General features: G+C 31.3%; 1 protein-coding gene across 1 annotated transcript in view; it reads left to right on the top strand.

Annotated features, from left to right (window-relative positions):
* Window positions 1-25,601, top strand: part of LOC129222035 (intraflagellar transport protein 56-like) — a 53,053-nt gene that overhangs the window by 21,546 nt on the left and 5,906 nt on the right. Inside the window, exons 5-15 of the mRNA XM_054856452.1 lie at window positions 3,263-3,458; window positions 4,853-4,922; window positions 8,227-8,328; window positions 11,508-11,582; window positions 15,207-15,309; window positions 17,016-17,125; window positions 19,832-19,895; window positions 22,282-22,370; window positions 23,054-23,137; window positions 24,122-24,191; window positions 24,284-24,390. Of these exons, the coding sequence (XP_054712427.1) occupies window positions 3,263-3,458; window positions 4,853-4,922; window positions 8,227-8,328; window positions 11,508-11,582; window positions 15,207-15,309; window positions 17,016-17,125; window positions 19,832-19,895; window positions 22,282-22,370; window positions 23,054-23,137; window positions 24,122-24,191; window positions 24,284-24,390 (1,070 nt within the window). The remainder of the gene's footprint in view (window positions 1-3,262; window positions 3,459-4,852; window positions 4,923-8,226; window positions 8,329-11,507; window positions 11,583-15,206; window positions 15,310-17,015; window positions 17,126-19,831; window positions 19,896-22,281; window positions 22,371-23,053; window positions 23,138-24,121; window positions 24,192-24,283; window positions 24,391-25,601) is intronic.

Below are 25,601 nucleotides of genomic sequence, written 5' to 3'. Positions count from 1 at the left end.
CTTCTTTTCACTATAAACCAGAAGGGCATGAAAGGGCAGTTATTGGTTCGTGCAAGGATGGGAGTGGGAGGGACAGAACGTGTCTGTATCATCGTCATACTTTTTTTAGCAAAGCTCTGGACATCACCCCCTGCTGTTTTTCTCTTGGCGAGATCCTTGTGACCTACAAAGGAGCATGAAGGAGTGGGAAGATAAGGAAGACACCTTAGAGGGTGAGAAATTTAGTGCCAAATATAGTGAAACTTCTGTAAAGCGACCACCCTCCGTTCTGCGAAAAAGCGGTTAAGTGAGGTGGTCGCTCAAAGTAGTCAACTTAAAAATCGTCAAAAATTTTTTCCCAAAAATGGTACTGTAATTTTGTTAATTTTATAAAATAAAGAAACATGAAAAGCATATGCTTTTTTCTAAATACATAAAGGTGACGGTGTTTCTTTGTTTCTTTGTACCCGATGGCCAGAAGACCCCATAGCACCTACAGCCCTGAAACCTGGCACAAAATTCAAATTTACCCCGGGGGGCTGCAGCTCGAAGCCCGAATTCTAAATTTCGAATTAGTTATTTTCTAATTAATTAATTAAGCTAAAAATTCACATGTTTCACCAAATTGGTAGTTAAAAAACTCCCCCCACCCCTTAACATTATATATAGTTGGAAAGGGGTTTTTTCCTGAACAAAAAAGTGTTTGTTCCATTTCTCTCACTTAATTAGAACCGGAGATATAAGCAATTCTAATTGAGCCAATTTTCAAGGCTTCTCTTTCGGGAAAAAGCTATAACACTAGATCCACTTTCCAGACAAATTTCAAGTATACCACTAGGTTCATTTTCCAGACAATTTTCAATTACTTCCTTTTTATTCTTTTCATACAGAGTACGGGAATGATAGCTAATTAATCGGAGTTTACTTCACGCGCTAACAACTAGGGTTACGGTAGCGTGGTTGCTGGCCGATTTTGGCAATAAACTTTGCTATTGTGGAATAATTTTAAATTTGAAAGATACTATTTTATGTCTTTTTTGTTTATTTAATGAAGCATTTGAAATTGCAGAAATAACCACTTCACTCGCTAAAGGGTTTTTAAGAAACTCTAAATCTAATTTTAATGTTTTGGAAAATAGTTTTAAATTCTATGGAAACTTGAATAGGTTTTTTTAAAAAGTGGGTGCGCATTTTAGTTAAAAATGATAATTTCATATAGCGGAGGGGGGGGGGGCTGTCATTTATTTTATTCAACGGACTTCCCTTTTAGCACGGGCATCGCCGTGCGGGTACTGCTAGTTATTTATATTTATCATTAAAGTTCCACTAAATGGAATATTTTTTGTCCTAGCAACTTTAAACCACACCAATAGAGCATCATTGACTTCTGGAAATTTTTCCATTCTACTTCTCTTCCTTCACACCTCGAAATTTGAAAGTTTCCCATTCTTTCCGAATTTGAATTTTGTTTTTCAAAATTTTATTAATTTGCGTTTTTCTACAACCAAAAACATCTGCCAACTTCCTTTCTGAACTATCTTTTTCATAAGACTATAACATCTATCCGCTGCTCTAACGTTAAAGTAACTCGCTTATTCGACATGTTTTAGCACCGGCATACACAAGACTAGTCACAGAAGTGAACAACAGACATTCCTCATACATGCTCCTTAAATTCACACCAAACCAGTGGCGGATTTACTAGGGGGGCGGTGCGGGCAATCGCCCCCTCCATGACCGTCATTTGTTGAAACCAGTTACATTGATATTACTAGCAATCGATAGTATTTTAATGAAATAAATTCCATAGTTTTGCTATAAACTTGTTTTAGGCAGTTTTGTAGTCCAGGATGTGCGGAATTACCCATTTTTTCACGTTCGCCGAGCTCGCACCCTCCCTGTTTAAAGTTTAATAATTTTTATATTTGTATATGTAAGTCCACTTTTCCATCATCATCTTCCAGGACCAAACTATACATGTACAATAAGGCGTTGCTATGATTTAAAATGTAATGTGAGTAGTGTGGGGCAAAACTAGTAGATTCAGACTTGGGGGGGGGGCAAACCCGTCATTTCAAATTTCTTCGGGGGGGGGGGGGCATTTCAAATTTTATCGGAAAACAACAAAATCTACGCTCACTTACATGAAAAAACATTAATTTTTCAAATGCCGAGGTGAAGAGGGGGGGGGGAGCAATATACTCCCTACCCTACTGTGTGTAGACTGTGTGACGGATTTGGGAGGATGGCTTTAACAGTTTTCAACCGCCACCCCCTTGAATAGACTCTAAATCCGCCTCTGCACCAGACGTGCTTATCTTGGGACAGAGAAGACCTGGGGGACTTTGCTATTATCATCCCTTCCTCACACCTGTTGTCCATCGGTAAACAAAGCATGAAGGTCGACTGACCGGTTTGGAATGTGGATTTTTCTTCTTTCTACTTTTTGAAGGGAAAAGAATCCAGAAAAATTTTTCGGACAACGGGTGAGTTAGTGGTTGTTTGTGCGCGAAGAGTGAAGGAAAGATTTTCGACTGGTTTAGTGAACAGTAATCAAGTTGATTCCAATGATTTATTATTTTTTTTTATAGCATCAAACATTTCACACCTCGAAGAAATTTCAGGAAGGTGGGGGGGGGGGGGGGGTCACACTCACTGACCATCCGACGTTTTTTTTTTTAAAGCATTTAAAATTTTGGAAATTTCGGGGGGGTTCTGACCCCCGGACCCCCCCCCCCCCCCCCCCGCGCTGGCTACGGCCTTGAATTCAAGTCATGTTTAAAAAAAAATACTTCAAGATAAACATAGGAAAAATAAGGAATTTATATATAAGAGCAGGAAAATTAAATATTTAAAATACAGAGTAGTTTTTAAGATACTGTTGTAACTATTCATTTCGTAAACCTTTAGGTGCTAAATAGAAGAATGATGGAAAAATTATTTTAAAAGTCGATAGCAAATCATCTATATTGTTATGAGCTGAATAATAGCATAATTATTACTTGATTCTTGACGTTAAAAAAAATCTTTACGCAGAAAAGTCATCCTTTTTAATACAATAGACAAATATTTCACTTTTGTTTGCTCCAAAAATTTTTCGGAATTAGTGTTGCTAAAACGAACATCAATTCATTATAGTAGTTTAATGACACATAGTTAATATCTTTTTTTTTTATCTCGAAGTTATGATATGTGTCAGCATAGCTATCTTTTCTGTTATATTATTTAATTAATGTAAGTATAATTGTGGTACTCATGATCTTACTTTGTTTTTTATTTTCAGGGCCCAAATCCGAGCTTCAAAATCGTCTGCAATTTCATCTTTCACACAAGTTTGGGGATGAAAAGTTATTGATGGTTTTTCATCAGCAGTTAAAGGACATTCTTGAGGATCAGCTATCCCTAGCTTCAATTCATTACCTAAGGTCACACTATCAAGAGGCAATTGATATCTATAAGCATATTCTCCTTGACAACAGGTATTTGTTTCCAACTATATTCAATTAACAATGGGTGATCTGCAATTCATTCTGTATAAAATAAAAATAACTTTTATCAGCTGAGTAACTGCTAATTTTTCAATTTTTAACGAAAAAAAAAAACTTCTGCCTTTTGCTTGTTTTTTATTTTATTCAAATTTTAAAAATAACTAACTTGGTGATCAGTGGAGTGAAAAAAGTAATTATTTAATGATTTTGACTTTTTTCTCTGATTGGTACTTCCTTTTGACTACAGCATGCAATTTAGGTGGCAACAATGCAAACACGTAATCGTTAACGAAATATAAAACCACAAAACAGGGATAAAAAAATTTCATCAAAAATTGGAAAAATTGATTTTTTTCCCTTTTTGCGCATGTGCATGGTTATTTAAGATTTGAGGGAAGGGGGAGGACATAAAGTGCACATAAGTATTGTTTGTCACCAATAAAGTGTGCTGCATAAAATTAAAAAACGTTTGTGTCAAAAAAAAAAAAAAGAAAAAAAAGGAATGTTTCCATGTTATTTTCTATCTTATTCATAGTGCCAATGTGTTGCTATGTGTTTTGAAAGAATGCCATGCATTTATTCTGTATTATTTTTAGGAAATAGAAATTTTGCTTTGTAATGATTTATAATTATCTGCAAAGAAAATAAATTTTTAGAGAAAATTATCATTTTTATTGATTTTTGATGTATTGGCATATTATTGAATAAATTTAAAAACCTAATGTTTCATTAAAACGATTCAACTGAAAATCAATTTTAGATCTAATTATCATTTTAAAAACCAGATGAAAGTTGCTTTGTTTGCAAAATTTTAGTAAATTATAAAAGGAAGTTTTTTCTTTAGGACTTGTATGCAAATTTTAATGAGTGGGATAGCAAAAGTTTTTATCCTTACAATCATTTTTGGTCTTTGAATCCAAATTTTTGTTCACCAAATTTAAAGAATTCATGCCATGTTGAAAATGTTACTCTGAATGTTCTTCTGATAGCTAAAAAAAGGTAACTATGTACCTGCCTAAATATTAATAACATTTGCTCTTTTTTTTTTGTCAGTATGTAATAAAAATGCTTACAAAAATGACTAGTGACTTTTACCAACCTTTTGAAATAAGATTTTTTAAAAATCTTTTCAGAGTTAATGCACTTAAAGCTTTTATTATTTCTATTTCAAAAAGTTGACAGGTATGAAAAGGTTATCAATTTTCCTAATTTTGTTTACTGAAAACTTTTAAGTCAAATACTTCATGGATGGATTCTATTAGCTTCATATATGTTAAATTAAAGATATTTGCAAAGAGAAGTAATTTTAAAAGTAAAATATGTACTGTGGTTCCAAATTGTCACAAAAGATAATAAGATTTTAATGAATCTCTTGGTTTTTCTAGGGAATCTATAGCTCTTAATGTGTATGTTGCTCTCTGCTATTACAAATTGGATTACTATGATGTTTCACAAGTAAGTTTTTTTTTTTTTTTTTTGTCATTTAAATGATTTGTAAGGAAAATTAAAGAGGTTTATAACATAGTTCAATAAAAAGTTTTTGAAATGTTTTTCTATTTTTAAGAAATTTTACCAAACAATAAAATTAGCAGTGTTATTAAAAACTTACATATAATCAAGTCAAGATCGAGGACAACTTAAACAAGCTCTAAGGCAAAATATGGACATGCAAGTTCCCTGCTAACCCCAGCCATCATTTCCAGTGCCAGATCTAGAGGGAGCAAGCCGATGTGCTTGCCCCAGGGGGCAAATTCCGAAGGGGGGGGGGGAAGTTCAGACTATTTTTGTGTTTTTTTTTATTTTGAAACTTGATATAAAAACTTGAAGGAAGATGAGTAAAGGCAGTAGTTGTAAAATTTTCCGCAGCTCCGAAAAATCAAAGATCTAGTACTCTTGGGTACTCTCACTCCTCAATTGCACTCTTATTTGTTATTTTTTCTTCATGTGTTGCCTTTCGTGGATCCTTTTTATATATTTGTACTCATGTAAGGGAATGTGGGGTAAAGTGAAACTGTTACGATACCTCACTGTTTTCAGAATGAATAAATTGAAAATTTGTTAAAAATAATAATAATAATAATAACAGACCCAGAAAATACTTTCATTTTCCCAAAAGTTATTTTTTGGTTAATTTTTTTAAATGTCCGATTTTTCAAACAAGGCATGGTCTTTATGACGTCCCAAATAATGCACTTTGCTCACATCTGTCTATTGTGTTTCCATGTTATGATAATCAAGAAGCAAATTAAATATTGCGCTATAAGCTTGCTATCAACCATATTGTTCCCTTCACACATGAGTAAAGATGCAAATTAAATATTTAGCTCTGTGAACGGCAACAGTGAATGGCATTTCATCATTTGTGATGTCATTGGATGAAGCATAAACAATGAAAGCGCACTGATTAAAGTTTTTTTTTTAAATATTAAACTTTATCAAATTATTTAAAAATGGTCAGATCCTGTGTTTTTAAGCATGCTCTTTCAGAAAAAATACTTTTAAAATTTTGGAAACGATCCCATTATCGCAAAAGCAAAGTAAAGAGCGAAAATTGAAAGTTATTTTAAAAGTTTTGCTTGAATTAGTTTAAAATTTTATTTGTTAACAAACATAAGATGGCAACAGGTAAAAATTTTAAATCACTGAGATAATATTTCCGATCATTTCCATACTATCAAAGTCACGAGAAATACGCAGACGACAGTCTATTATGATTTTCTTATTGTTGCGTTAATAAAGCTGTTTTACTCACAAAAAAAAAAAAAAACCCCGCACCTCTTGGAGCCATTGGCGCAAAAAGTGAACCAACGCTTGTTTACATATAGGATCACATTTATTCCAAATTTCATCCAGAACGTAGCATTACTTTTTGAGAAGTAGCATTAGCAATGAAAAAGAAAGAACGTTAAATTGCACCACCCCCTTTTCAGCTCTTCATGCCAAAATTAAAATAGTTCTTGTACCCTCTAAGGGCTATTTGTCGATAAATTTTTGTTTGATTCTGTTCATTATTTCTTGAGATATTTCAGACAAAACGTTCTATAGCTCAGCCCCTTTTTGAGTTGTTGACACCAAAATTGAATCAGCACCTGTACACGTTAAGGGCAACATATGGACCAAATTTTGTTTGATTCTGCCAGTCACTTCCTGGGGAATAGCAGGCATGCATAACTCAAGAAACGTTCCACTGCTCCACCCCCCTTGGAGGAATTCACGCCAAAAACCAATGGGCACAAGTTCATACAGGGGCACATAAGTGTACCAAATTTCGTTTGATTTCATGCGGTAGTTTTTGCTGTAGAGTGGCCACAAAAAACCAGTCACACACATACGGACGCACATACACAGACAGACATTTTTCTAAAAATGGTCGAAAATTACTTGGCCCACTTCAAAATGTTCAAACCCTTCAAAATTCGAAAATTTGTACGAAACCAATACTTTCTTTGATATATTAGATATAGAAGAAAGTAAAACAAGGGTTTGGGGGGGGGGGGGATTTTTCAGAGCTTCTTTTTTTTCAGGGGCAAGGTTAAAAATAAAATACTTTTCTTATTAAATAATTTATATTTGATCATTGAAAATATTTTTGAGCAAATGAATGAGTGAATGAAAGAATGAATCAATACATTAATAAATAATGAAGCAAGAAGCAAATGATCAATAATTAACTCATAAGAAAAAATAAATGAGTGAATAAAATAGTGAATGACTTAGAAAATAAGTGAATAGCTGAATAAGTAAGTTAATTATTAAATGAAAGAAAGTTAAGTGAATTATATTAAATGAAGGAATGTAACTGAATTAACTAGTAAATGAATACATAAGTGGTTAAATAACTGATTGAATAAATAAACAAAAATAAATTATTTCATTTTGTCTCATCCACTTTGCCCTGTATGCACTTGACTGATGATAGAAAACATTTAAAATAAAACTTAGCTTAATATTAAATAAATAAATTCTTCACCAAATATTAGTAAAGCTCAATTGGTAACATAGTTGTAAAGAGAGATATTGCTGTTTTTTTTTGTTTTTGTTTTTTCCCCCAAGACATGAAAACTTTACTTAAAATTCCAAAAAAAAAATGAGTGAACTTTGTTTTGCAAGAATAAAATATACGAGAAAAGGAAAACCATAATAGTGATCAAGTCCATTAAAAAAAAATCTTTCTAAGTATGAAGTAGAAGTTGGTAGAAAGGGAAGAGATGTGCATAATTTAGAATTTTCAACATTTTGCATTTAAAAAATAACAAAGCACTCAAATGTAATGTTTCAAAAATTTTAATTTTTATCCCATTTTTCATTATGCTCAAGTTTTATTCAAAGTACAAACTTAAAATATGCTTGACCAAGCTTTTAAGGTGTATTTCTGACTTTGAATGTGTGAATTATGTTTATAGAGGCGTAAAAATATCTCTGGTTGTAAACATTGTAAAAAACATAAAAAGAAATACAACTAACATGGATCTAAATTAAATCCTCAATGACTGAAAAAATATCGTCTGTATTTCTTAAAACTTGAACGTTACCCAATAATTACACTACCAATTTCTGGCTTAGATTTGACTAAATGCTAAATCTTACATTAATTAGTTAATATCATGAAATCTAGCAGAAAAAGTTTCTGTGTCAGAACAGTTACTTAAAATTTCAGAATTTAGTTTTTGTTTTAATGTCAGTTTCATGTTCTTTGCTATGAAATTTTGTAGATCATATAGAATTTACAAATAAAGTTACCTTTTTTGCATTATTTTAGGAAGTTCTTGCTGTTTACTTGCAACATTATCCAGACAGTGCAACAGCCATTAACTTGAAAGCATGCAATCATTTTCGGTTATATAACGGAAAGGCAGCTGAAGTAATTACAATGCCAGCATTATTATAAAATATATTTTTGGTTAAAATGGTTTTCTAAGAACTAGATATACTTTTCAAAAAATGTTGTTGAGTAATTAAAACATATTTACTTGTTAGTTTGACTATCTGTATAGAGGTGTTTATAGCAGCCATACTCAACTTGAGGCTTGAGAACCAGAGAGCTCCAGCTGTTGTTGTCGTGTGCCAGCTAGGCTGGTAATTTAGGGTGCACTGCTTCACTTTTTCAACTGTACCGTAATTTGGTGTGAAGTCCCAGTTCCACAGTACACACATGCCATTAGGACCCTTTTGTAGGGTAGGTAACCATTCACAGCATAACCACACATTCACACAAAGGAAGGACAAGGACAGGAGGGAGAATGCACATCCATTGCCAAGCCGGGATCCGAACCCATGACCTCCCTACCATAGTCGGACTCCTCTGACCACTATACAGGGCGGGCGGTAAACACATGTAAAGACAGGCATAGCTCTTAACGGGTCATGGTTTAAACATTTGTGCATATTTTTTTGGAAAAAGCATTCTTTGTCTTTTTGTGAGCAAAAAAGTATGACTTAGCCCTAAAAAGATCATTATTAGTTGAATTCAGAAGCAAAGAATTGAATCAATTTAATCAAAAAACTATCAGTTTATCGTGCACACTAAATTTCATTTTTTTTTTTTTTTGCTGTGAAGGCCTTAGACTTATAAAAATTCTTGACAGGAAAATTTAAGAAGTTGAGTATGGCTGATTTAGAGTATTACTGCACAATGTTACTTCATTTTAAGAATGAAACAATTTTAATGTGATATCTTAGTGAAATCACTTCCTTTCTGTGTGAGGTACTTTTTATTTATTGATAAAGTGTATTAGTTATTTGTGAATGAGACTGCAACTATATTACCGCATCATATAAAGTAAATTTTATTTCTTTATCCTAATTCCTTTTGTTTCTGATCCTTACTAATATTATAAATGCAAAAGTGAGTTTGTTTGTTACATTTTCATGCTGTAACTTCTTTAACTGATCATCTTGCAATTTTGCATACTTGTTGTCGGGTGCAGAATAGAATATAGGTTACCTTTCATTTAAAAAAAAAACATTCCAATTTCAAAGAAAATCATAATTTTGAGAGTATCTCATTGAAAAAAAGATCATGTTTGGTTGATCTTTGATCATGTTAAGGGTCTTAAAAGCTGCTTAAAATGAACTTTACCCGAAATTCAAAGCATAATTAGGACAGCCCCTAGTTTGTCATTTTAAGTTGTTTTCATATTCTATGTAAAATGATTCTTATCTTGGTTTATTGACCAAAACTGACATAAAATGCTTTTTCCTACCTGAAATAATTATTGGATTGTCTAAGTTTTAATTTCATTAGGAAACCCGTGAAAAATTCCCTGTAAGTTTTAGGCTTGACGTTAAGGCTATTGTATTTAAGATTGTTTGCTGCTAATTTGGATTTTGAGGGACTGATGTCCTTAATCTAAAATGGACTTTTAAAAAATATTGAATTCATTTAAAAAGGACTTTTATGATGCTATTCTTCCAATTCTAATGGGGTTTTGAAAAAAGAATGTTGATGTTACGGTCAACTGTCCATTATCACAGTTAGTCCATTCCAGCCTCCACCGCAATAAGTCAGTATCCGCAAAATAGGTTTCTTTTATATTTGTAAAGCAAATATTTTTATTGTTAGAGTGTTGAAAACTTATTTATGACATTTTAAATGCATTTTTTAAAATAATTATTTTTAAAAATGGCCCAATGGACAGGGCCGGATTTAGGGGAGGGCAGGCGGGACTACTGCCTCAGAGCCTCCACAACAAAGGGGCACCCACAATAAAATTTTTACAAAATATCCTAACTTTCACGGGTCAAAAATATCGGATATATACATATGTATCAAAATATTCGGATATATGTCAATGTGTTGGATACTTTCGAAAATATGATGATCTTTTCGAACGCTGATTAGGGGCCTCCACTCCTTCATTGCCCTGGGGCCTCCACACTTCCAAATCCGGCCCTGCCTATGGACATGAAACAACCTTCTACTATTACACTCATATTGCACAAAACATATGAAAATAAGGCCTTATTAGACCTTAGGAATTATCACATTTTCAGTATTGACTAAGACATACACAGAATTCTTACACAATATCACTAACCTATAAAATAGTGTAGCATGTTTGATAACAAAAAAGTGAAAATGAGTGACAATATTTACCCCACCAGGCCTCTGCTTTATTTCCCTATTGAAGGTAATGCTTGCTGTCTGAAAAGCAAGAAGTTGAACTGTATTTAAAAATACAGTTATCCTCTTTCAATAATACAGTGATATACCACCCCAGTACGTCTTTAAAGGTTTAAAGCAGATAGCAATACTTGAAACTTTCTGCCGCATTTTAATAACCCCCCCCCCTCCACTGCCTATACTTTAGCCCTTAAGTAAAACTTGCCTTATTTAAAATTAATATTTTATTATTTTTTTTTAAGGAAAGAATTAACCAGAAGCTATTGTATGAACTAACGAATAAATTTGATGGAAAAGTAGAAAAAGAAACAATGGAGAGAAAACACGAAGTGGCAAGGGACGACTGTATTTGAAAATATTTTCTTATTCTGAAAGGCATATTTGGAGCTATTTTACATATCCATAAAGATATTTTTAGAAGGATTGGTAGCATTATTTAAAAACACTGTGAACCTTATTTTATCAGGATATTTTCCAAACTGATGCCCTTGTTCCAATGGGGAATTTTAGGGAATGTTTTTCTTATGGAGAGTTTTAGAGACAATTGTCTTCATTCTAATAGGAGTTTTTGGGGACTTTTCTTATTGTTCATTAGTTTTTACCTGTAAAAGCAAGAAGTGTTTCTTTAAATATTATGTTATTTATGTGAGTATAATGTAAACGTTGAAGTGATAATAGTTTGCACATAATCTAAATGTAATTTTTTACTGCCTTTGTATCATGTCATAAAAAACTTTTGTTTTGAAAATGGTTTCAAAAATAATCTATGCTTAAATTAGTATATGTTTTATTGTAAAATGATGTTTTTTTTTTCTCTTCTGTATTGCTTTTAATGTTTTCAATTGCATATTAATTTTAAGCTTACATTCATTCATTTAGCAATGTAAATAAGTGGTGTTTTCTTCTTTTTTGCATAGGCTGAATTAAAGAGTTTACAAGATATGTCCTCTCCTTCATTTACTTATGCAAAAGATTTAATTCGACATAATTTGGTAAGACATTTGTTTAACTAAATATGTTTTACTTTTTAAAAGTTTGACTGTAAAAAAAAACTTTATCTTTGTTCAAATGTGTGTGATTGTTTTACAGTGACCTGGTATATGCATGAACTGCAGAAAACTGTTTTGAATGCCAAAATGGTCATTCCTAGTTTTATAAAATTACTAGCTGTATTGCCCGGCTTTGCACGGTCTACCTCTAAAAAAAGTTATGTCAAGTGGCGTGTGTTCAACAATTAGGCTTCAATTAAAGAAAAAAATTTTAAAATTTCCCGTCAAAATAATCATTCTCAAAGAAAAAACGTCAAATCAAAAATTCCTGAATATGCAACCCTCCATTACAACTAAAATCCTGGAAAAAAAGAAGATAAAGCACCAAATAATAACCAAAATTGGAAATTTTTACCTCAAAACATAACAAAATTTTATTTAGTCATTGTCGAGAAAAAAAAGTGGCAACCTTCTGAACGCTAATTTTAAATGAAATCACGTAAACAATAGTTTTGCCGATATGAAAATAGAGTTCCTTTAGGCTTAAAAGTTCTTTTTAATTTTTTCCCGTTGATTTTACAGCTTCGTTTTTTTCGAAATTTAAAGGAAGTGAATGTACTTTATGGGTGTTTTTTGCGGGCTTTCGAATTGCACCAAAATCGAACTGGTCGTATACTTATTTCGATTAGAAAGAGCCATTTTGAACCCTAAAATTAAAATTTGAATGGTTCAGTTCTTTTTTGGTGTTTGACCCCCCCTTACCTATATTCCTTCCCGGGTGCCTAAGTACCTCCCTGCCAAATTTGATCCCGATTCGACATAAACTGGATTTCTATGTGGAACATACAGATACATATATAAATTCTTGCGATTGTATAAGCGATAAATTTGGATATAAATCCTTCATGTCATGAGTTCAGAACAAGTTTTGAACTAGTCATAAGTATGAAAAGTTAATGTTTTGAATATGCATGATTGTTTTGCGGCAACTTCATGTATACCTGAACTTAAGAAAACTGTTTTGAGTGCTGAAATGTTCAATCCTAGTTTTATGCAGTTATTTTTTTCAAAATGTTATGAAAGCCCTAAAGTAGGCGGGAAATAAGCCGTTCTTTTATTGACGAAATTCAAAACAAGATTTGAATTTGTCATAAATAAAATGTTAATATTTTGAATTTGTGCCACAAATTGAAATTTAATGTTAAGAGCAGAAAATTGTGCTCCAACAGGGCTGCAAATTCACCCTATTTCAGTGATTTTTTTCTCTTTAGAAGTCGATAGAAAACTCTGCAGTTTCAAGTTTTGCCCCAACTTGCAAAAATTGAAGATCTGTCATGCACTGAAAAAAAAAAAAAAAAAAAAAATCAGCAAGAACCTAGCTTTGTTGTATACTAATAGCTTTGGATGTTGTTTTGGTCATAAGCTTAGATCCTTTATATTGAAAAGAGTTTCCTTGAAGCCCCCAAAGCTCACCTCTGTAATTTGATTTTTTATTTTACTTCTAGCCCTTTTTTTTTTTTGAAAAGTCAAAGAAATTTTGAATGTTTGTTTTATTTATTTTCTTCTGTGTCCGAATTTCATTGAAAGAATTTCACTAATGACTCAATCTTTGAGCTAATTCTACTCAGTTTAGGTACATTAATTTCTTTGAGCATATTTGATAAATGTATAATATGATTAAATGCTGCTAGTTTGCAAATAAAATTTTCACTACAATCTATGCATCCGAAGTAAATCAAACGACTTTTCATCTTTTGTAAAAAAATTATTTCCTACTTTAGAATTTTAAACTGTATAATTATTGATACAAGTACTGATTTCTCGTTTTAAACTCTTACTGAAGTATAGAATATGGAATGAAATTCGTTTATGGAATATGCATAAGTACTTTATTTAGATAGTGAAGTAACTTTTATGCCAATAAAACAAGATAACTGTTGGAGACTAGCTTATAACCATGAAATATACAAAAAGTATGGTGAACCTACCATCTTAAAGGTTATAAAGGCGGCTTGCATTAGGTGGCTGGACCACATATTTCAATATGAAGATATGCTCCCAACAAAAAGAATCACCTTCTTCAACACTGAAGGAAAATGCTGAAGAGAAAGGCCCCACCCAGATGGCTGGATGAGATAGAAAGAGACTTAAAAGTAATAGGAGTGAACCAATGGAAGGCCTTTGCACAGGATAGGGCTAAGTGGGGAAAACTTGCAGACTTGGCCAGCAACAGGCTGTAGTACCAGCACAAAAGGAGTTATCTGAAGATAATGCAGTTATGTTTATAAACTGATGTAAATATTCTGTGTTGCCTAAAGTACATACAACAAAATGGGATAAGTTCCTTTCCCTATTGCAAGAAAAATGTCTTGACATTGTACATTGTTTACGCTGTTCAGCTTCGATCTTCTTATGAAATATATTAACTTTTCAAAAGGGTTACTAGGTTAGTAAATGGACTTTTAGATTTGTTATTCTAGGATTATAGTGCTTAATATGTGTAGCCTTGACCAACAGACTGTAAGAGGGGACATTTTCCTGTTACTTAAATTTATTCAAATGAAGGATGTTGGGAGATGAAATTCTGCACAGATAGTAAAGCTTGGAGATGTATCGATGCATTGCCAGAAACCAGTGTGCATCTCACATCGTTAAACTGGTTTAGAATTTTTCTCTAAACTGATATGTCAATACTGTTCCTGTGTTCAGATATCGGTCCAGGGTTGCTGCCGTTTTAATCTCTAATTTTTTCACAATAATATTAATTAGCAGTGTGTCAACCCAATCTGGCTTAACAATGAAGGTGCAAAGAGTTGGACCTTCATTTTCCCCAAAATATGTTAGAAATGCACATACGTTTTTAGTTATTGACTAAAGATATATGGGTGTTCTAGTAAGTTTATCATATAGTCACTTGCCAGAAAAAAAAACAAAATTTAAAGAGCAAAATATCAACAAAAAATGCAGACATGTATTTTGATGTTAGAAACACCCCCCCCCCCCCCCTCAAAAAAAAACTTTTTGAATTTTTTTATATAAAAATGAAATTTTTGTACAGTAAACTCTCGATTATCCACGGAATTGGATGGCATAAGTGCCGCGAATAATGAAAATCGCAGATAAGCCGTAATAAAGTTAAAATGAGGGATAAATAAGGTAAAAATTGTCCTTCCTCAAAAACTTAGCTGTATTGGTGCATAACACTTGATTCAAACAGTGAAAATGTATACAGTGCAGCAAAAATGTTTTGTATTTTTGCACAACAGAAATTAACATCAAAAAAGAAGTGAAAGGTAAACGCCAGTATCAGCAGAAATGAGTTTTTCCGACGTTTGAAGAAACACATTTTGGATTCAATACTAACAATAAGGAAATTTTAGAATTTGACGGGGGGGGGGGGGGGAGGGGTTTAGTAGAAACCAAATAAGCAAGCTTGTACAATAAAGCTAATGCACAACAGATGACCAAATCTAAAAAAAAAAAAAATCAACAGAAATTACAGTAATTATAGTTACTGTTCTTTATCTACCCATGGCAGAATAGATCTCCATACTAGCAAAGTAATTCTTAAATCTTTTCTGTTCACTCAGTCAATAACAGATATACTTTATTTATTTTGAAATATAGGTTGTCTTTCGAGGTGGGGAAGGTGCTCTTCAGATATTGCCTCCATTGGTTGATGTTTTTCCTGAAGCAAGGCTTAATCTTGTTATATACCACTTAAAACAAGGTCAGTTTCATATTTTATAAGGTATGGGATTTTTAGTAATTGTTTTCAATATATGAAAACAATTTAATTCAAAGTGTAAACTATATTCAAGCAACGAGAATCATGATTTTTTACTATCAAAATGGTAAATTGCGTAATCCATTCTATTAAAATCTGTTCGCGTCTGTCTGTAATTCTGAAGCTTGATCTTGTCAAGAACTGCTGCAAATCGAGAGCCCAAGGAGGTACAGATTAATTTGAAATTTTCCAAGGAAGACAATAAGACCAATTTTATATTTGTACGATTTTGATTAGCCGAGATATTAATTAAAATGGTAATTAACATTACATTATTCAGGAATTTTTATTTCTTTCCTGTTGCCATTTTGCATATTGGTGAGCAAATAAAATTCTAATAATTGTTTTAAAAGATATTTTTTCGGCTGCTGTCTAAATAATAAAACAACCTTTCCATCTAGAATTTTATTTTAAATTAGCTTAATTTCTTTTTTGTTCTGATATATAATTCCTAAAATTCTCTCTTTAAAGGAATTTTTTCTTTTAGAACTTTATTGTAAATTAGCTTCTTTTCTCTTTTATTCTAAGCAATGATTTTTATTTCTTTCTGTTGCCATTTTAAATTTCTGTTCACAAATAACATTTTATATGCCCTTTTTTATTTTTGTCCCAATTGTTTCCGTGGGACTCACATCATCAAAACAACCAACCGGGTTAATCCGTTTCTCTATTCGGACATAACCTTTATTTATTGTCAGCCCCTTTTTTATTTTTTACAATCGATGTTCTTAACTCTTTTCAGCATATAAAAGTTATTTCTTTAGTTATGTTTATTTATTGTAGTGTAAGTTTATCATTATCAGCCCCATATTTTGGCAAATTTAGGATGTGTGACTAAATATGTTTATTTTGCTGGACTTTTTCCCTTAACATGGGTGAGTTTTCGAATAATAATGACTCTCTTTTTCCTTCCTGTTTTTACTTTTAAAATACATTTTGTATAGCTAAAAGAACACGTTAAACTAAGATTGTTTGGATTTCTTTTAATAAAACAGAGTTGAATAAAAAGGTTTGTTTGCTTTTTGTGATTTTAACTAAATCTTAATTGGAATCTGATGACTTGGTATTAAATTAATGCTTATTGATATTTATTAAGTTTTTATACTTTAGTTTCATGTAATCAACCAAGCAATATGTGTCATTTTATGTAAAAAGCTGATTGTTATTGTACATAAATATTTCAGACATAGTCTATCAGATGTAATTCAATTTAACGTAAGCACAGATTATAGTGGATAATTCATATATTTTTATCTTTTGTGCTAATTGAAAATACTCATAACTTGTACCATTGATAACTATTATTAACGTTAATGAGATTTTTGTCAAAAATATGTTTTACTGGTCTTTTGCAAACCCTGCATTACGCTCATATATTTATTCCTTAACGCTTTAGAAACTGATGTCAGTACTACAAAAGCATCAACTGAACATCTCTCATTTTTTTGGTAGCCCGTGCAACGCCGAGCACGCAGCTAGTAGTATTTTAATGTTTGAATACAATATTGTTTTAAAAATAGAATATGATGTATGTGAAATATGGACTCATAAATGTTGCTTTTTGCAAAACCTTTTAATAGCATGGAAAATATTAGATATAAAAGATAATGATTTCATAATATTTATGTAAATTCATGAATATTTTTTAGATAATGTGCAGGAAGCATTTAATCTAATCAAAGATTTAGAGCCAGCTGTTCCCCATGAGTACATATTGAAAGGTGTTGTTAATGCTGCTAATGGACAAGAACAGGGATCTGTAAGTTGTAAAAATCTTATTTTGAAATTGTTTATTTATGACATTTTCTGTTAAAAATTATTATCTGCCATGTAGTTGCATAGATTAATTTAAAAATGGTTGCCCACTTAGTTAAGGATAATGTAATTCATCATTTTGCAATGAAAATTGCAAATGTAGTCCTGCTATTATTGCATTTATTTAATCTATGAAATATTGGTTGATAGAGATCTATTGTTTTGTTAATAATTTCTTCAACCCAGCACATTTGTAGTATTTATTCTCTTATGTTATTAATGAGCCATTAACTTATGATTTATTCTGCATCATAGCGATTTTTGTTCTAGAGTTCTCACATTCCCCATTATAGCCTTACTATCAATGTTTTTTATTTTTAAATTTTTTATCTATTTATTAATTAATTACTTTTGTTGATGTTTTCAGTAAGTTACCGTTCTATACCCAGGGCTATGGCAGAAAACCATGAAATACACCTTAGCCCTGGCTATAGGGTGGTAACTTACTAAAAATACCATGCCTTGCCTTCAATCTTTGAGGTGAACCGAACCATTGCTTTGTCCACTCATCTGGTGAGTGCTAATTCTGTATTAGCTACCAGTTTATTTGGCACTCTTGGCATCCTTAAGAGGTTTTCTACCTCCAACTCAGTCACTTCCTATGCCGGGATGATGAGTGCTAATAAGCACAAAACTGCAGTCCTTGGCCGGAATGATTGAGTTGGCGGTGTATTTCATGTATTTTTTGTTGACGATTTAGTCAGAAAATCAATTGGCTATTCTTCTGTTCTTTCTCATTTGAAAATTAACATAAAAATATTGATAAATCATTGTTTTATCAGTATTTAAATCCTTTTTAAATTCACTTCTTGTTGACTTAGTTTATAATGAAATTATTTTTGTCTGGGTATTATTTATTTTTTTATTTATTTAAAAGTATAGCACACTGCAGAAAAAAAATCTATTTACAGTTGGCAGTTAAGGTAAAACTGACTTTAATTGTAAAAGTACCATGGCAACAGTAAGACAGCAATTTATGGTGTTGCACTGTTCCCTCATTGAAATAGTAAATTAAATTGGCGCCATTTTCAGTTAAAGAAAATTAATTAAACCATTTTACTTCTAAAATGAACGTTAAATATTAGATTGATGTAAGATTAATATCTCTAATCTGTTAAGTTTATCTAACAGTTTAGAAAGTGCAACAATTAAGGCAGATATTTTACTTTGATGGGGTCAAATCTGTACCTCAAAGCCAGACTGACATAAGTCCAAAAATTGCGATTTAGTTTATTAGTGCATTTTATGTAGAAGCCTATATTGCATTGAGATGTGTGAACGTAATCTTTTTATAGTAAATAAAAGTAAGGTTTCTTAAGGTAAGGTAAATTCTGGAAGGAAGTCTGGCGGATGTGCGTCTAGGAGACCCCATAGCACCTACAACCTTTAAATTTTGTATAAAATTACTTTGAGCCCCGGGGATGTGTACCTGGGGTTTTATTCTTTAAAATTTGAATTAGTTTTTTTGTAATTAATTTTTTAAGCTCAAGTTTTGCTTAAATTGTCTATTATTGCCTAATAAAGGGGTGAAAAATTACTTACACATATTAATATTATATATCGTTGAAAAGGGTAGAATTTTCCGCGTTCTATGCAATTTGTTTCCATGCTCTAACTTAAATACAACGGGAGCTATTTGCGTTTTTAGCTCGAACTTTTTTAGGCTTAGCTAAAATTTAGGCACTACTTCCTTCATTAAATCTATCAGTAAAAAGCAAAGGAACTGTCCTACAGTTTTCTTTGTGACACCACTGAATAGAGCAGCTTTTTTTACTCCAGATTTAACTCGACCTATGGTTGAAAAACTGAGCTTCTATCTCCAAGGGAAAAAAGTTACAAGCCGTTAAAATTAAAGTTCGAATAATCCTCATCACCATTAAAATTATTGATGTTTTATTTGGCGTTGCCATAGTTACGTCTTTTCGATTCGCATGTTTCTTATTCACAAACTTTAAGGGTTTTGATTTTAACGGAAAATCTTAGGCTCAATTCAATTCAAGCCCTAAGCTAAAGAGCATAACATATTACTGGGACCATGAATATAGAAAATTGCAGTTATGCAATGCTCAGGAGCCCCTTAGCCCTTACAGCTCTGCAAGTTGGTACAAGTAATTTTGAAACCCGAGGAAGGGGTGCTTTTTGATCCAAAGGGGGCTAGCTTATATTGCGTTTTTAATCTGTTTATTTTTAATTGATGATTTGAATCTTTGCGAATCAAATAAGATTGCGAAGTAATCTTCGGGGGTTGGTGAGCGTTTGCGAGCAGGGGGCAGAGCCCCCTAGTTCTTACAAAAAAATCCTCTTCAATTTTTTACCCAACCTTTGCATGTGCCAGAAAAAAAGTTTTTCCTCTCTCCTGAAAATTTATCATAATATGACTTACCTCCTTCTGGCTCTGAGGTACAGAAATTATGATGGCACAGTTATTTTTCTTCCATCACATTTGAAAGCAACTTTTTTCAATAATATTGTTTACAGAATGTTGACTTGACTTTTCAGAAGTTTTACCTGGGCGGAAATATCCAAACGGAAATTAAATTACTGTACTCACTGTACCCACTTCTCCCCTATAATTAGTTTATACACACTTACAGAAGTTTGGTGCTTTATCAATTAATGTCTGTTTCAAATGATAAAATTTTCTTTACAGAGGGAATACTTGAAAGTAGCACAACAGTATTTTCAATTAGTTGGAGGTTCAGCTAGTGAATGTGGTAAATAAAGTATTTTTTTATTTGAAGTAGAATTATTAATCTTTGATGTTTGATTATATATTGGCATAGCTGTCAACTCTACCTATTTGTTAGGGAGACTCCCAGAGTTTTGTGCCTTCTCCAAAAGTCCCAAGTGAAGTAAATCTGTCCCTTTCACCAAAATAACTAAATTTCTCCAAAAAAAAAAAAAAAGGATTTTTCACCAAAAAGAGGAGTACGTATGGTAAAATGATTGCAATCGCAAAAACAAAGCCTTTTCATACGCAAGAATGAAAATTGTATCATGCCTACCGTATTACCCCGCATTATCCGTCATGCCGCAAAATTTTGGGGGTCTCCAGATTTTCAATAACACTTGCCTGGTCCTTTCTGGCATGCCGGAAAAATCTAGGTTTTAAAAAAATATTATAAAAAATTGATGTTCAAATTAAAAATGAATGTAAGTGCTATACATATCTTAATAGTATCAATAAGCAGTTTAATTTTGTAAAAATATTTACTAACAATGTCATTTGTTATTTTAACAAGAAAAATATTGTTTAATAATGATTAATTTTATAAAAATTAAATTAAAACTGAGTAAGCAAGCATATAAGCAGTAAGTTACCGCCCACTAAAGAATTTACCATGGCTATTCAATAACTAATAACTAAACTTTCTGCTCTAAAAGCAATCTAAAATAATTTATTTAAAAAATTATGAACAAATCACAGTGACAATGATTGCTTCTGAATTGATTACTTTATTGGCATATAATTAAATCCATTAATAATGACCTGCCATAAATAACAAACACATATTATAGGCAATACACTTTTTTTTTTGAAATAAGCTTACTTTTGGGATTTATTTATTTTTTTTCTCACAGTGGTTTGCTTTCTGATTGGAACTGAATGCGGAAATTTACCAATGTTTTGTTGCAAAATAAACCTCAAATTATCCGGCATGCCGGAAAATTCGAATTTCCGGGCATGCTGGTGAACCTCACTTTTTCTGGCATGCTTGATAATGTGGGGTAATACGGTATCATTTCTTCTCCAAAAAGTGTGGTAACATGTTCCCAATTTTTCTTTGAACTTCTTAAATTTTTACATACTGCAAGGAATGTTTATTATAGCTCAAAAGAAAAAAAAACGTATTCCTCTTTAAAAACTTTTTTTTTTCAAACCTAAATGTCGCAAAATATTGTATATATAACAACTTGAAATTTCACAAAATTTGCAGATTACTGCATACACCTCTTTCAGTTTCAAGGAGCATCCAATAACACCATTCTTTTATCTGAAGTCTTTACATCTAAAAGCTCACTTTTTTTTATTGTAAATGGGGTCCCTTGAAATCCTGAAAACTTTTTGTGCTTAATGCTGTTATATACATTTTTTAAAACTTTTCTGCACAAATTTATTTCTGACTTTCCTAAAAAATTTTTAAAAGCTTAAAAAAGGAAAAATTCTAATTTCAATTTGTGAATTTCATATCCTGCTGGATTTTTACACTAAACTTTGTCAGTACAGGACATGGTCGAAATTTAGGGTGGGTGAGGGGGGAGAGGACTTAAAGGGGCTGCCCTCCCCCTAAAATGTTCTTTTATTTAAACTATTATTTAATGCTCAATTTGCCCTTTAAAAATTATTACCATTTTATAGCTTAAAGAATGTACAGTGCTTAAAACTTGATTTTGAAACATGTATGCTCAATTTGTACAAAGAATTTCAATCATCCTCATTTATATGAAGACTGATATTAATCAGGGGTGCCCATCGGCCATTCCCCTAAGAGCAAGGGCGCACCCTCCCTAAAAGACCTCCCTCCAAAAAGCAAGAGTCCTCCTCCAAAGTGAAAAAATACCTCTCAAAAACACCCCCACCCTAAAAATTTTATTGGTGCAGTCTGTGCCATGACTCTTCCCCCCCCCCCCCATAGTTGGGTACCCCTATATTAATGGCATATTGGTTACAATGTCAATGAACTGCAGGTCCTATAAGTTAACCATTGAAAATAAGACTTAACCTCCTCACTATTTAAATAAGTTAAATGTATTAATTAATCTTAGTATGTGTATATATATGTTCAAACGTCATTGTTTCCACATGGTTGTTAAAGGAAAAGAAGAATTAAAAAAGTTATAATTTATCTTCTATTCATAAAATCAAAATAATAATAAAAATTCTAAATTGCTATTTATTGTGAAAACGACAAGTAGATTCAAACAACGATATATTCTATCCCATATGTTATAATGTTAGTTGAAAGTACATGTATTAACTAATAAGAATTTGAAAACAAATTAAGTAACCAAAGCATAGTATAAACTTCCAATTTTTTAATACTTTTAATTAATTTTATTATTGTATTAATGCTCTTTTATGTTGCTTTTGGCCAATAGATACAATACCTGGAAGACAATGCATGGCTTCATGTTTCTTCTTATTAAAGCAGTTTGATGATGTGTTACTCTATTTAAATTCTATTAAGGTATTCCTTTTTCTCTTTACCTAAAGTTTTACTATTTAATATCTTATGTTAAAAAAATTGAAATATATTGCTTCTAGTACAAAGCATTTTATATGGCAAATGTAAGAACATTTTCAGGTTCAAGCTCTTTTGTCTGGCGCTATGTGAGAAATGTTAATGGTACTTACATGTTTTCCAATGTGATGTAATAAGTCAGCGTTAAATTACTGATATACATTAATCAGTCCTGAAGGTTTGTTGAATACAGTGAAAGACAAAGAATAAAAAGTTAAGCATAATTTAGTCACTTTGCTTAACTTACTAGCATAAAAGTAATATTAAAAATGGAAAAAAATTCTACAAAGGGGATGGATTTCTAATTTGATTAAATTTTCCATTTATTTCTTTTTGTGTCTCGTAAATTTAATATTTTTCATAATTATGTGCTTCATTTGTTTTGCCCGGAGTCTTATTCAGCTAAACTTTTAAAATGATTTCATAGTCTAAAATGTTTTGCTCATTTCTTTAAACTTCAATATAAGTTTTGAAAGCTTCAACAAAATGTATCCCAAACTGCCCTTTTTCTTTGAAAACATTTGCTTCATTTACCAACAATGTCTGAAAAAGCGTTATAATTTCTTGTGTGCATAATGCATATTAATTACATTTATATTTGTATGCGTAAAGTTGTGTTTATTTTTCAGAGTTATTTTTACACTGATGACACATTTCATTTCAATTTTGCACAAGCAAAAGCAGCAACTGGAAATTTCAAAGAAGCTGAAGAGGTATTAGTTTTATCTTTTTCCATGGTTAAGAACTATTGTTTCTTTAATATTTCATTTTTACTTACACATAACAAATTAGATGAAGGGATTTTATAATACATTGCCAATAAACTAGTTATATATCATATTTGACTCCATTGTAGATGCACAATCAGTTTAATAGAGAAATTATAAAACAGTAAAACCTGTCTACAACGATACTGTTGGGACCTAAAAAAAAATATCCTAATAGACAGGTTATCGTTATAGACAGTTTGATTATTCATGCTGACATTTTGCTGGGGCCAAAAAAAAAAAATGTTGTAGACAGGTCATCATTATAGACAGTATCGTTATACCCAGGTTTCACTGTATTGTTTATTACTACAGGAAAGTAATACTGTATTACCCCACATTAGCCGGCATGTCACACAATTCAGGGTTCACAAGATTTTCAGTAACACTTGCCTGGTCCTTTCCGGAATGCGGGAAAAATTCAGATTAGGAAAAAAAAATTCTATACATATCTTATTAGTATTAATAAACAGTTTAATTTTGTAAAAAGAAAAATAATAATGTCATTTGTTATTTTAACAAGAAAAATAGAATTCTATAGCAAATAATTTTATAAAAATTTAATTAAAACTAAGCAAACATTTATGCAGTAATTTACCGCCCCTAAATCAGTGCTAAAGAATTTACAATAGCTATTCAATAAATAGAAATTAAACTTACCTCTCTAAAAGGAACCAAAAATAATTTATTTAAAAAAATTACACGAACGAATCGTAGTAACAATGATTTGCTTTCTGATAGAAACTGAATCAGGAAATTTACTTTTATTTTGTTGCAAAATAAGCCTGAAATTATCCTGAACGCCAGAAATTTCGAATTTCCCGGCATACTGGTTAACCTTGCTTATTTCCCAGCTTGCAGGTAAATGTGGGGTAATACGGTAAATATTACATTTTTGTTATCTGCTTTACTTTTTTATTTTTATTTTAGGTATTTTTATCTATTCAAAATGAGAAAATCAAGAATGATTATACATATCTCAGTTGGCTAGCTCGCTGTTGTAAGTTTGAAAAGTTATATTTCTAACATATTATTCTAACTATGTTTTAATTATTTCGCTCTTCTTTTACCTTTGCTCTTCTTTTAACTTAGATGTTATGAACAAAAAACCAAGGTTAGCATGGGAGCTTTATTCTAAACTTGAACACTGCAATGAATCATTTAGTCTTCTACAACAAATTGCAAATGATTGTTACAAAGTATGTATTTTTGTTTTTATCAATAGATATTTTAAAGCATTTATGTGTTTTAATGGAGACTCTCTTTCTCTTACAGCATTTTTTCTGATAGGGATAGTAGGAAACACAAAATAATTAGCAAAAAGAAGAAGTTCTTTTGCATTAAGTTTTTATTTTCTATGAAAAATTTAGTCTTAAATAATTTTATGCCATAGATTTTTTGAAAAAATGAAGATTCTGCATACAAAAAAAAAGTCCAAGTATCGATCATTCTATGATTGGTAGATTTTTTGATGTTTTTATTCCTGCAGATTTTATTTGCCATTCCTTACAGCTTGGATTATTTTTATAGATTTTCATCAGACTTTATTTACTTTCAAAATGCTGTTTTTTCATTAATTTGCATAGAATTTAAAGTGAAGCACCATGGATGACCGAAAATGATTCTTCCAAAAATAGCTTCTCTAAGAAGAATGTAGTTGCTGCTCACAAAAATATTAACCAGAGGATATAGGTGTCAAAACTATATATTAAGTACATTCTGATTGTATGTTAGTAAATTAAACTTTTAGATGTATTAAATTCAACAACCAACACCAGGGTTCGCCACCAGAGGACATAGGTGTCAAAACTATATATTAAGTACATTCTGATTATATGTTAGTAAATTAAAGTTTTAAATGTATTAAATTTAACTGCCAACACCAGGGTTTGCCATGTATCATGATATATATCACAATATATCTGCAATATTTATTTTGAAAATATCATGATATTTTGATATTTTCGATATTTATTTTTTCAACTACAGTATTTTCAATGTAAAAATTATATTAATCATAGTAATATTGTTCATTTATTATTAAAAATAACCAAAACGTTATGTACTATATTTTTATGATGTATTAATATGTCATTAATAAAACAAAGTATAATAAAATTCTTTTAGTTTTATATACAGAAAATTATTAGTAATGTAACAATTTTAATTTATGTTAAAAGTGTGTAATTAAATATTAAACGTTGGTCAGAAAAAAAGAAAATGTTTTATGGCTGTACTGTGCACCGATTAATGCATATTTTTTATTTCTGAATCACACAACTGTGTGTAAAAGTAGCTAACAGAGGAAAAATGAATAAAATATCTAATGCTAAATTATCCCCAGTTAAATTGATAAAAATGTAAAATGAAATATTAGATACAAATAATGTAAGAGACCTTACTTTTAAGT

Source organism: Uloborus diversus, chromosome 5, assembly GCF_026930045.1.
Source record: "Uloborus diversus isolate 005 chromosome 5, Udiv.v.3.1, whole genome shotgun sequence".
In the NCBI taxonomy this organism is placed as follows: Eukaryota; Metazoa; Arthropoda; class Arachnida; order Araneae; family Uloboridae; genus Uloborus; species Uloborus diversus.
The sequence above is the reverse complement of the archived record's forward strand: the minus strand, read 5'-3'. Positions and strand labels throughout refer to the sequence as shown.